Source organism: Microtus ochrogaster, unplaced genomic scaffold (genome assembly GCF_000317375.1).
Source record: "Microtus ochrogaster isolate Prairie Vole_2 unplaced genomic scaffold, MicOch1.0 UNK7, whole genome shotgun sequence".
In the NCBI taxonomy this organism is placed as follows: domain Eukaryota; kingdom Metazoa; phylum Chordata; class Mammalia; order Rodentia; family Cricetidae; genus Microtus; species Microtus ochrogaster.
This window is the reverse complement of record NW_004949105.1, coordinates 2,369,882-2,383,630: the sequence shown is the minus strand read 5'-3', so window position 1 is coordinate 2,383,630 and position 13,749 is coordinate 2,369,882. Positions and strand designations below refer to the sequence as shown.

General features: G+C 41.7%; 1 protein-coding gene across 1 annotated transcript in view; it reads right to left on the bottom strand.

Annotated features, from left to right (window-relative positions):
- The window catches only part of Csmd1 (CUB and Sushi multiple domains 1), a 1,422,978-nt gene that overhangs the window by 399,200 nt on the left and 1,010,029 nt on the right, over window positions 1-13,749 (bottom strand). The window contains exon 8 of the mRNA XM_005366231.2: window positions 10,152-10,239. Coding sequence (XP_005366288.1) covers window positions 10,152-10,239 — 88 coding nt within the window. The remainder of the gene's footprint in view (window positions 1-10,151; window positions 10,240-13,749) is intronic.

Genomic DNA, 13,749 nt, shown 5'->3' with positions numbered 1-13,749 from the left:
GCACTTCATTCACGTTGTCCGCAGACTGTTTTCCAGCAATATTGATGAAATTAGATGTTTAGCTCATCAGCTATCCTTTGCATTTCAAAGCTAACAGATTAATACATGCTTAAATAATGGTCTACTACCCTCCCCACAAAACTAATGCACTTTTACAAACACCTAAAGGCGGAGAACATCAGAATCTCCTCAGCGAAGCAGCCTTTGACAGAGGAATTACCTCAGAGTTACTCTCAATGCGCCCTTTGTTAGAGACACAACAAGGTTTCCCAGGGCGAGGAGGACAACACAGCAGTGGGACCTTTCTAAGTGTCACTCTTCCGAGGAACAGTAATCTTCCCGCAAAGGCTTTCCCCCCGGCGTGTTTAGTTTCTTAGCAACTGCAACTTTCCGGAAAGCTACATGCTTGTCTACCAGGGAGGCCATAGAAATGTGTTGTATCCTTCAATTATCCTCTAATCCCGAAGACATTTTGGAGCAGAGTCGGGGCATTCTTGTTGCAGACTCAAAAGCAGATTTTAAGGTCTGCAGACAACTCTACCGACCTGTTCTATTTGCACAGAGAATGGCGAGGCAGGCCCCACATAATTTTCTTTTCTGTTCCTCTGGTTAACTGAATGGCAAAGAAACCATTTGCTGACACAGACAGTGGCTGGAACAATAAGACAACACTTGAGTTTTGAAAAACAGGGACAGCTCTTTGACTGAGTTCTACTTCCATACGCCATGTGAACATGGATGAAAGAACAGGAGGCAGAGTTCTTCCATGCAGAGCCCAGTTTTGAGATGAACCATCCTAAGCCTTTCTGAGTTTTATTAAACTTTGAATATGGTCTTAATTCTACCCTGTAAGAGGCCTCTTTTACTAGTAAGCTTTTTTTTTCAATTGATATAAAGATAATGGAAAAGCAGACTAAACTATCAATGCCCCTTAATGATAAAACAGCATCAACTTTCCCTCTCTCGTTAACTAAGAGGAAGGATTGTTTATGCAAATGATCTTCAGGTAACACAGGTGCAGAGGCCCATCTCTGAGTATCCACACAGGAGCTCTCTCATACAGAATAAAGATTGTCCTGAAAAATCACCCATGGATCAAAGTCTGCAGCGCCTGCCGACATTCATCACCGCCTCACCATATGTAAATATGTAACTAATTTAAAAGGGAAAACAGAAGACTTAATAAGTCATTACTAAATGTTCGCTGTGAGCCCCACGCTGGGTTCCACGCTGAGACAGCAATGACAAATGACAAAGCTGTCCTCTTTATGGGGGTACACCCTCATTAGGGGAGAGGAGCCCGTCCCATGCTAGTTAAAATTGGAAACGAAAGCACGTATGTGCTTGCCAATGATGGCCAGTGCTGGGATGGACCTGGGAAGTGCATAAGAGGTAAAGAAGGACAAAGGGTCATCCTTAGGTGGCCAAGCAGGACAGGGCCCCCGAATGGCAGCAAAGGATACAGGGTCAATATGAAGCCTTAGCTCTGTTGGGAAGATAGAGAGAGAACAGTCATTGGAAAGCAGCGGCACTGAAGGGACCATCAGGATTATGTGGCACAGGAAGATCTCCCTGTGCATTCTGCTCCTATCTGATAATTACAACCGAATTTCCCCTTATGAGGAGTTAAACGTGGGAAGACATAAAAAGCATCAATAGATAAGAAACTACGAGCAATAATAAAATTATGCCTGTCTATACAGAGCCAAGGCCTTAAAGTGGGCTCAGGGATTTATGCCTATAATCCCAACACTAAACTGGGCAAAGGGAACTGGGCACAGGGGCACATGCCTGCAATCCCAGCACTGTGGCGCTGAAGTAGAAGGATGCCTATGAGTTAAAGGCCAGCCAGATATACAACAAGGCCATTGCAAAAACAAACAAAACAAAAACTAAGTTCTGTTTTTGTCTCTCCAGGATTCAGTTCATGGAGGGAGAAGATAATGTCTCACAGGACATCCAAACAGTAAGACCGCAGGGCCTTTGGCTCATAGCCAGGAGACAAGTCTCTCATCCTCCATCCCTTGAAAATAATTCTGTGAAAGATTTAGTGGGAAGTCGATGCTCATTTAAAGAATGCTGAGCTTGTCCCCTGTCTGAGAGACTCCACGGGGTTCTTTAAAGAGGTGCAGAGGGAACAGACGATGCTGGAGTCTAAACACCATCACTAGCCTGGCACATGGAAAGGAAGACAGCCTTCTGTGGTCACAGAACTGAGCAACATCTCATCAAGAGAGGGGCTAACCCATTTCTCATTCTCCCAGATCATGTCAGTTCTCCTTCCTGTGCCTCCGTCTGATAGCAAGAGATCCCATCTGCCATCAGCAACTTCATAAAGAACAGTCACAAAATGAAGAATCAAATGGGGTTAAAATAGTGCTTCTATATCAGGACAGAAATTGTTAGCATGTCTACATGTTCACAACAGTTCTCAATCAAATAGTTCACCTTGGGGTCATAACTTCACTGTCAATCTCCAAACTTCTTTTCTAATGTAGGTCATTTTTTTTTCCTAAAGCAGTCATTAATCCATTTCCTGACCAGCAGTGGCTAACTTAATTGGCTTAACACAGTACTAATGAGGCTGTGATCACATATCCCTAGGGACAGGCTTGTTAGCTTCAGCTTAATCCAATTCAACAGAAAATAAAAGTGTCTACCATGACTTGGGCACAGCAATAAGAGATAAAATCAATAAGGCCTGTCCCCTTCCCTTTGGGACCTCATGATTTAACAAGACTATAGGAACAGAAAGAAGTGTTATAGGCATGCCCACACTTGGAAGGCTGCTGTGTAGCCTGCAGGGAGGCAGGGAGAGAACACTTGGGAGCATGGAGGCGCTAGCTGAGTGGCGAGGAAGGCCAGGTCCTCTATGAGATGCATTCCATTTGACAAAATGAAAAGCCATCCTAGAAAAAGCCTAGCAGGATTCTGAAATTTTGTTACTCTTAGATGCTTGTGTGTCTCCACACAATAGGGGCAGGAAGCCCTGGCTCGGGTGGCAGTCACAACTGTTTATGATTTCAGTACTCCCTCTCTTTCATTACTGTGTGTTTGTCACTTGGGATACAGGGCTGAAGGTGCGACCTCCTTCCTATATGGCTGCTTTGTGGAGCTCACACCCTGTGGGACCAGTGGTCCATTAAGGTCACTATGAAAAAGGAAACACAGTCACTGTAGTCATCCTTGTTTAGAATGAGTCAAAGTCAATAGAGGCTCGCTGTCATTAAGATCCTAGATAAAACATGACCTTGCAGAACAATGCTTAAAGTTTAAAGAGTTTATCTGTGAGGGCAGGGGCTGGACTATAGTGGTAGGGCACCTTGCCTGCCTGAAGTCTAAGGTATCGATCAATCTCTTCCAAAATTGAAAAAGAAGAAAAAGAAAATCATGCACAGAAAGACAGAGTGCAGTAGCGGGCACTTGGGAGGCTGAGGCAGGAGAATGACTACAAGTTCAAGGCCAACCGAAGCTTTACACTGAGGTTCTGACCCAAAAGCAATATGGCAAAAATCAGGGATTACCCTAACAGTTGTATATGAACTTGGTTTATTCTGAAAGAACCTGTTCGTTGAGCCAGCATAGGTAGCTCGCACACACCCCAGTACTCTAGAGCTGAGGCAGGGAAGTTGTGAGTTTGAGGTTAGCTTGGGCTTAATGTCAAGACCAGTCTCACAGCAAAAAAGACAAACAAACAAAAACAAAAAAACAAATAAACTATAAACAAACAAACAACTAATAGCAATAGCACCCAGGGGCTAAGGATATGGCCGTGGTAGGGTGATTGCCTAACAGAAGCAGAGTTCTAAGTTCTAAAGCAGCCCTGGGGAAAATAGTGGAGCTGGCTGGTGTACCATGGGTAGAGTCCTTGCATAGAAGGTATGAAAGCCCATGTCAAATTCCCATCATTGAAACTGTTTTTAAGTGAAGATAATTGCACTTGTGTATAAAGGAGCTGTGTTGGCCTCAGGATCGGAAGTAGACAGACAACAGAGATCCGGATCCCTCCCCAACACAGCACCTTCTTTCCCATGTTGGCACCCGAGTTTTCATCAGTCTTCCTCATAATTCCTTGGTTTTAATGAACGTACTTTGTCTTTTAGACAGTGGTCAATGCTAACAAATACTTTGGAAACTTTCCTCCCATGAATTTAATTCAAACAGGAAGACTTTGTGCTAGGCCCCATTAACTTTGAATAATTTACTGATAATCCTGGAATTAATATTTAGATTGCCTTAAGAAAACTACAAAGGTTTCCAAAGAAACAATAATAATTCAAACAAAACGAGATGGCAGATAGTTTTATCAACTTAATAAAGCAAGCCCTCTTCAAACAAAAAGCAGCCCTAAATTTCGTGTAATTATAGTGCTGACTACCATTGTGTCCCGCTCACCCTGACCACATCAGGCATTCATCTGGATTATATAACAGTCATTAGTATCGATTATAAAAATTTAGAAAGAACTGAACTGATTTCCACTAAAAGTTGTGCTAAAACTATGAAATAATGAAAAAAATACCACTTTCTCTGTTGTAAACACCAGCAGTCTGGCAAACCTCTGGACTAGCTGCCTCCACACCTCACTTCATCCATGACTCAAGGCATCCTTTCTGGGCTAGGGTGCATCAGTCTGTGTCTGAACACACCTGCGTTCTTCATTCCCATAGACAGACAGCAAGTATCATCAATACATACAGGTCGTGTGCATCTGAGGTCACTGGTCACTGTACAATGACCACTACTGATACAGATGACCTTCCATTCAAATCTACCCAACCTTCCTTACAAAGGCACGCACCTCTGAATAGCGTCTTTTCAGTCGTGGGCTGAAGAGACCCAGCTTGTGCGCCAAGGCATCTCTTTTCATGGTGTGACCCATTGATCCTCAGATAAAGACCCTTACAGAGGATCTGTTGAATCAAAGTTCTTGGAAATCGACATAAAGGCTGAACAGGGTCTTCCCATTGTGTCGCCAGATGGTGAAGGCAGCAGTCCAGCAAGGACAGTGCATCTTACACAGAAAGGGCCAAGGCCACCTCAGAAAGTCCCCGCTAAAGCAAGAATGGGTTTGGATTTTACGGTATATATCTTTTGAACCCACAGCGCCTCTCCAGTGAAGATTGAGATCTCAGGAATGTCAGTCACGAGAACAAAGGACATACATGATTGACATCCCAGCCAATGGCTGATTGCCTCGCTATTGAGTGCCTATTTATCTGCGTGACTGACAAACTGCGATTGATAAGATTATACTTTCCCTGAGAAATTTTCATTAGATGTATCTTTAACTTCAAAAAATCATTATATTTGTTGCCAATGACAAAGTAAAGTTGTCTAACAAAATTTGAGAAAATCTGAAGCCCTATCTACTACCATTAGTTTGACAGATTCCCAGGGCTTGAAGATGTTTCCAATGAGACACTTCAGTAGTAATAAGTGTTATTTCACAGTAGGAAAGGTTGCTGAAAACTGGAAGTAGGGGGTAGGCCTGGTGGGTGATACAGAGCTATGTGGGAGTGCACAACCCTTTTACTCCTAGGACTGGGAACAACATGTTTTCATAGGAAAAAATACATTCTTAATACATTCTTTTCAAGGTAACTTGGAAGAAATGCTTAATAGGAACTCATATATTCTCAGCAATAACGTGGTATCAATAAATTTACAAATGTGTGCCAATGAGTGTTTGGCTGTCACACATGCTCCAGAGGGAAAGTTACATACACACTATGTCGGGCAGCATAAAGAACCATACAGGGAAGGGTGAAGAAGAAGGACCTTAGGTCATTGGCCTTCTCAACTCTAAGAAATGAATGAGACAAGAAAACAACAGTCAGAGCCCATGGTTCCAAGCATGGGGACAAACAAATAAGAAGATTCAATGAACACATGCTGGCCCAATCTACAGAACTGCAGTTAAAGAAAGAGAAAACTCAGCAAAAGGAGTTGTCATCTTAGAGGATCAATAACGCCACTCGTCAAATCAATGAACACAGAAAATGTGAGTACAAGGAAACTGAGCTGTGATGTCACTATTGATTTAAAAGATTCAGAAATGGAATCAACTCAGGTACCCGTTCCCCAAAGAACAGATGAATGTAAATGTGGTGCAGGGGCTGGAGAGATGGCTCCGCGGTAAGAGCACCAGCTGCTCTTGCAGAGCTCATGAGTTTCCAGCACCCAGCATCCACATGGTCACTCACAGCCATCTGTGACTCCAGTCCCAGGGGATCTGACACTGTCCTTCTGAAATACATACATGCAATCAAAATGTTCATACATGTAAGATAAAATATGAGTAAGTCCAAAGTTTTAAATATGGTGTAGATAACCCAGACTCAGAAGGAAAAATCCGCATGTTCTCTTGTCTCTCTCTCTCTCTGTGTGTGTGTGTGTGTGTGTGTGTGTGTGTGTGTGTGTGTAGTTGTAATATTAGAAAGGGGACCACAAAGGGAGAAAAGAGGTGTCCAGAAAGAATGGTAGTAACATAACAGCTGCAACATGACAACATAATTCGTGTGAGAGGAAGGTGCAAAGATATTGAAGTAGATACAGAGAAAGACAGGAGACTCAGCACAAAATGGAATATGACTGAAAACCCAACAATGAAGTCCAGTGTGTAATATGCTAATTACAAATAAGATTACTTATAGAAATGCTAATCAGACACATTATAAAAATTTAAGGTAAATGTGTAGAAAGCCCCATGGAAAGTTTTGTGTTGGTAAGTTTGCCAACTTGAAGGAAAATAAAATCCTCTGAAAGATTTAAACTATAATCAAGTAACAAAAGAAGTTACTTCATGTGCAAATAAAGGAGATTTTTGAGTCAGTAACTGAAGACTTTTCATGAGAAAACCCCTCTCCTGGTGGCTTCATCAGTAAATTGTGTCAGCATTTAAGCAGAAGCCATTAACAACTATGTGGAAACTGTTCTAGAATATTCTAGAGGAAAGTTGCAGTGGCATTTCAATTTTATTCTGATAAAATAAAGACTGCCTGAAGATCTAAGAGTAACAGTCCCACTGGTCAATAGACCAGTTATGGCAGCCTTTAATCCCAGGAACTACAGTAACACACACCTTTAGTTGCCATAGAAACCAGATGGTGCATACTTTTAATCCCAATCCTAGAGAGGAATATAAGACAGGAGGAAACAGCTCTTAAAACACAGTCTCATTCTGAGATTCCTGGAAGCAGAATTGCCATTTCAGACTGAGGTCAAGGTAAGAGCCAGTGGCTGGCTGCTTTGCTTTTCAGATCTTCAGGTTGACCCCAATTTCTGTCTTTGGAGCTTCTATTAATTGTGTTTCAGAAGGATTTCCCAATTTTTATAAGATAAGCATTGCTGTGACGGTGAAACCAGACAAAGTCTTTATAAGATTATACATCATGAAACCATATGTAAGATACCTGTAAACTTCTGGCAAGTGAAATCTAATGGTATGGAAGCAAAATGATGTCAGGTGGTGCCACCACCTACAAGATGCTTGTCTGGCATGTGCGAGACCCTTTTCCCTCCACAGCACCAAAAGAAGACAGGATATTTAAGGATCTAACACCTCTTGACCATAGTACTTTCATCATTGAATCTGAGACTGATACAAGACATTCTACTAACAATTTAGGGAGGTAAGCCAAGATCATCTCTGTAGCTAAAGAAAAGAGTTTTCACTGAATCTTATATCCGTGCATTTTAAAAAAAAATCCAAACAAATACAAAATAGATCACTACATCCTTGACCCAATAAAGGTCACCATGGAAAACGTAGAGCTGAAATCATACTCAGGACCAAAATCAGAATTCCCTCATCCTCGGCTTGAGAATAAAGAAGCCACTGATAGTACCCATTTCCAATGAACCTTGTAATAAGGTTCCAGGCTGCTCATTCAGGCAAGGCAAACAAATACACAATTGGAAAACAAAGGTTTCATCTTTTCTCCTTGAAGAATCTTCTAGCAATAAAGTCCCATGAAAGCTCAGATTAAATCAAAACCCTCTTTATATTTCCTTTCCAGCCATCTCCAAGGGGCTATAATTTTGGTTGTTGCACGCTTGGAGAAATGCCTGGACAACCCAAGAGCTAACGCACTTAAACAGAAGACCGTGGTGTCTTCTAAAGCAGATTCTGTCTTCCTTCTCTGACTGCCCCAGCATACATACTGGCTTCCTGCTGCCCCATGTTCGGCAATTAATATTACAATATAAAACAGTCCAACTTTAAAATCTGAACACTTTAATAGTTTAATGTCTCTTTAAAAATCCAAAGACTCTTAAATATGTCCCTTCTGTAAGTAATTATGATAATGATATTAATTTACATACTTCCTTTGTCTAAGACAGAAAAACTGGGTCATAGTTACAGTCTGATCAAACAAAATTGAACCCAACAGTATATAGGGCCCAATGTGAAGCATCTTGGACTCAATGATGGTCACCTGGGCTCCAGAAAGCCTGGGTCAGCTTGTTGCTCTCCATCTCTGTCTTGCACAACAGACACAGCTCGTTGTGCAAGCTCAGGTTGACTCCACTCTAAACTTTATCTTTGGGGTTGTCTCATGACTCAGACATCCCTCCTTTGCTGGGGGTCTCTATTGAAATGGCACCTTTATCAGTGGCCATCCTGGCCTCTACTGAGAGCGACGCTGACCCTGCCACATAGTGACAAGTCCCAGCTACACACTATGACCTTTTTATGCCTTTAAACAAGTACCATATGGGGAATATTATTTACCAAATTGCTGCCTCATGCCCCTCTGGACCACAGCTTATTTCTGCTGACCGTGAAATACTTGTAAGAAGCCTTTGCCTTAATGATGCTGGTATCTTACTATTCACAGATGATTCTTCTGCCTCTGCTGACAAGTGCCTATAGTCACAGTGAAGCACAGGTTCCCCTCCACAGATTGTTAACACAAAACAGCACATGAACAGCCCTGACAGAGTCTTTGCTTCCCTCTGAAGCTTCACAAGCTAGGCCTCAATCATCTGTGCTTCCCTGAATATCCTGAGCTTCCACGGTAGCTCCTTGAGCTCTGATCACTCAATGTCACTGGAAGGTGGTTTATGTTGGGTGAATCATAGGGTGGACCAGGGATGGGATCTAAATGGCTTCCTAGGGAAAGAGCGTTATAGGAAGAGATGACAGAGAAGGTGGGGGTAAGAGGGCCAGGCATCCTCATTTAATAAGGCTCCCAATTTCACCTTCAACAGCCTGCCCCACTTTGGGGCTTCGTCAGATGTGGCACTTTGACCTTAGATTTCCCAGACTACAACATGAAATAAGTCCTTAAAACTCACCCAGTCTACAACACTGTGCTGCTAGTGCCAGAAATTTGATCACCTTTGTGGCAGTCATCCCGGAGACAAGCATCCTGTTCCCCATCCCCTTTAATGGCACGGTTGCTGTGGCAGGCCTACCGAACATCCATTGACTTCTCTCCGTGTGGCTAACATAGCTTCCAGCCTGTGTTAGGAGGCTTAATTCTGTCTGTCTCTCAAACAAATGGGCAGATTATAGGAAGGAACTCCTTTCCTGTGTCCTTCACTCTTGATTTTCTTCAGATTACTCTTGTTTACCAGCCCTTCGCATAAGGTGACAAACGTTAGGTTTCTAAGAGACAGGAAGAAATGCAAAGCCTGGAGTGCTTGTAATCACAGCTGCTTCATGGTCCAGCGACTGGAGAGGGGTCTCTAGCTCATCTTAATCCTAAAATGTTGGGCAGCATCTTGGAGTAAATGGCTGAGGGCCAGTAGTGTTTGTTACCCTAAACGCTTATTTGAGGTGATAATCATGGGGCTACAATAGTTTTTGTGGTCTTTACTTTTAAACATTAGACTATCAAGTGACACACATTATATATATTTTTGAAATATGTATGTATACGTATATACGTATATGAAGACAATTTTTTTGTATATTTTGTGAGTCAAAATTTTGGCCTCATTCAATTTACATTATTAACATCAGGGTACCTGGAAATTATAGAAATTATCACCATATTATATCTAGAGTTCTGCAAATACTGCAGATTCTTAATCAATGACAAGTTATGTCTTTCCGTCAATAGGAAGACTGAGATAAAAATGACAGGCCAGGCATGTGTTACAAGATAACTCATTTTCTAAGCCATTATTTTGTTTCCTACCTGAAGTCAGAACCTGCTCTTCTGCCGTTGTCTGGAATTCCAGGATCTGGACACATGTCAGAGACCAGAGACACGCCTCCCTGGGTCACTACAACAGAGAGAAAGGTTGTCAGCAAGTCACGCAGCAATTGAGGAAACACTCAGGAAATGTATGCAAGACACAATTCAGAGCTTCAAAGATCACAACTCAACGTGTACTCTCTTGTACTGAAGCCGGCTCAGCTGCATTAAAGTGAATCTTTGCTCTTGAAAATCAAAGGCAACTCTGCCCACAAAAAGACGGTGACATCCTTTGGTTTAGTTCTTTTTTTCCTGTTGAAGAGGTGAAAGTTTAATTAGAAGCTCATTTGCTTTCAACGATTGCTCTTGTATTGGTCCAGTTTATAGGACTAGGGAAAAGGCCCGTGCCTATGAAGAAGAGAGCTTCGTCTACTCCCCATGGATAACAGTGCAGCTGATAATCATTAAGATCTTTACGAACATGTAGTCTAATAAATTGATACAAGTTTAAATGTTGAACATACTTTACATTGAACCGACATGGAGTGATCCCCTTTGCACAGCTGTACAGTTTCCTCTGTGAGCTTCCCAAGCCTCCTGCTGGGTTTCCAACACCACAGAATAGTCTGTAAGGATCCTATGCCACTGGATGGAGTGGATGGCACTCTGACATCCACCGCACCCTACATTAACTGCTTCATCCAACCATGGACATTTCTTTTTTCTTTATCAGAAATGTGTTTAACGGAAGGCTCGTGATGCAATTCAGCTTAGTGAGATGTTGCGGCATGCCCGTGAGAGTGCTTCTGAGAGAGATCCCTGTGAGACAGCAGAGCCCATCTGTTCTGTCCTCTGGATGTCACCAGCCTGGGCTTTGGTGTCATCCATGACTGCAGGCAGGGTAGAAGCAAAAAGAATGTATAGACAAAGCCCAGGGGAAAACAGTGCAAATGCAGGATCCCTTCTTGGTAGAGCATTTGAGAAGCACACACAGAAACAGCCAGGGGGCAAGAACTGCTACACTGTGAATCTATCCCCCCATAAAGATGCTACACTGTGAATCTATCCCCCCATAAAGAGACAGAATTTCAGGTATTTTCAGACAAACCAGAGGCAAAGTAGGTCATTTTAAACGGATTCTTTCTGCATTGAAATGAAAGGACCTTAGCTATGACTTCAAGCCATTGAAAATGAATTTGCCCTAAAAGTAAACACATAGAAAAATATAACTGAAAATAAAATAGACACACATATTTATGTGTGTACATATAAATATTGATGAAAAGTAGAATCGTTATTTTGATTTGTAACTTCACTTTTTATTTTCTATACTATGTAAAAGACAATACATGGAATAATTATAAATTTATATTGTTGGATATTAATATATAAAGATACAATTTGTGAAATGAATGACTTGCTCTCAGGGTTTGAACTGTAAGGAGCAAAATTTTGTATATAAGTAATTCAAAATTGGTATTGATTGCATAGTTTGAGGTGTTGTATGTAATTCTTAGGTAACTACAAAGGAAATAGCTAGAATACTCATATAAGAAGTAAATTAAACCTTGTCAGCATAAAATAACAAAAACTAAACAGAAATTAAGAGAAAATGGAGGAAAGAAAGAAAAACAGAAATCAGATAGTAAAGCTGGTATCTTCTTTGAAAAGGTTGATTTAATCATAAGTGGATCCCATGTCCACATAGAGGCTCAATGAAGCCCACCCAACTAGGGATTGAAACCACAAACCCTAGTCCTTCAAGGTCCAGCTGTATTTGGAGATAAGTAATATGAAGTGTTGCTTCAGTTAAATCCTAAAACAATAGGTAGAGTTGGACACAGGGTGCACGTGAGACCATGATCACACACTGACACCTATGGGGAGAGTCAGGAAGACTGCCATCAACGGCCATGGAGATGTAGACTCAGTGAAAAACAGATCTGCTGACTCCCACACTCCTGATCTGGAGAGCCACGGAAACACAATTTTATGCTGCCTAAGCAAGAAGAGCCCACAATATGGTGCCACAGTATGGTGCCCCAATGGTCCTCAACAATCAATGCTCTTGCTACCCAAAGATGGGAGGGCAAAAAGAGTTAAACAATAAAGAAAAATAATTAGCAAAACCCACTGAACTCTGCTCGCTAGAGGCTGAGCTTTCATCTAAGGACACAGTGAACTTGCCAAAGAAAAGAAGTTCAATTCACAAGAATAACAGAAGCTGTGTGGTGCTGTGGGCAGGGAGGAGGCCAGTGTTGTTGCTAAGGTTTGGAAGCTTGAGTGAGTAAGATAGAAACATTAAAAAATGGATTACAGATGATTACAGATGATTTAGAGTGTGAATATATTTCATGCCAAGAACTGTGTATTTAAAATGTCTAAAACTAGTAGAATGTATTTTATACATACATACAAACACACACACACACACACACATATATATACACTGTCTACATATGATATAGCATATGTGGATATAATGGTAGCGCTCTCTCTATCTATCTATCTATATCTATATCTATATCTATATCTATATATATATATATATATATATTCATACATACAGATAGAAACAGCCGTGGATATAATACACACACATGTATGTGTGTGTATGTATGTATTTATATCCATCCATACACACACAGATGTGTATGTATACATCCATAGGTATAATGTAGTTTAGATGGAAATATGTTATTGCCCATAATTCTGAAACATCTGGTTTCCTCCAGCCTACGGTTTTACTGAGTATCCTTTGCATATTAGCCAGTACGAATGGCCCACTAGTTACTCCCTGAGACTATCTAATCCAACAGTCAGTGATTTCAAAGTTTGAGACCACATGATTCCCACCATATTTTGCCTCTAGCTCAGTCCTTCATACAGAGTAGCTCTGGCTCATCCCAGGATGACATAATCTCACTGGGAATGGAAACCACAAAGTTTTGCCAGGAGTACCTCACCCAGTCAGGATCTTGCCTCTCTGTCTGCAGTTCTCTAATCTGTTGGGACCATAACACCAAGGAGCAGTTTTAAATGAGGAATGTCCCTCGTAGGCCCAGGTACTCAAACGGGATGTCCTCCATTGATGGTACTGATTGGGTGAGGTTCTGGAACCTTCAGAAGGTGGTACCTTGTTGGAGGAAGTACACCAATGGGGGCAGGCTTTGAGAGTGTGAGCCTCACCTCACTTCCAATTTACTCTCTCTGCTTTCCTTGTGTGGGTGAAGATGTGACCTCTCGGCCTCCTGCTCTGCCTGCCTGCTGTCAAGCTACCTCCATCATAGACTTTCACTCTGGAACGATAAGCCCAAACTGGCTTTCTTCCTAGGTCATCCTAGGTTACATGTTTTTATCACAGGAACAGAAAGTTACTTATAAGCTTCTCTGAAGGTACAGGGTATATACAGGAAAAACATGATTACACAGATAGGGAGCTAGACTATAGGCAACTAAAGCGGAGGCAGATGTTTGTTATGACAAGGTGACAGAATAAGTAGGGCATAATCAGGGTGTGGTCAAGCCAACAGTAAGAGCCACACACATTCTCTCCTCTTTAGAAGAGAGTGATGCCTCTCAAAACTGAAAAGAGGTG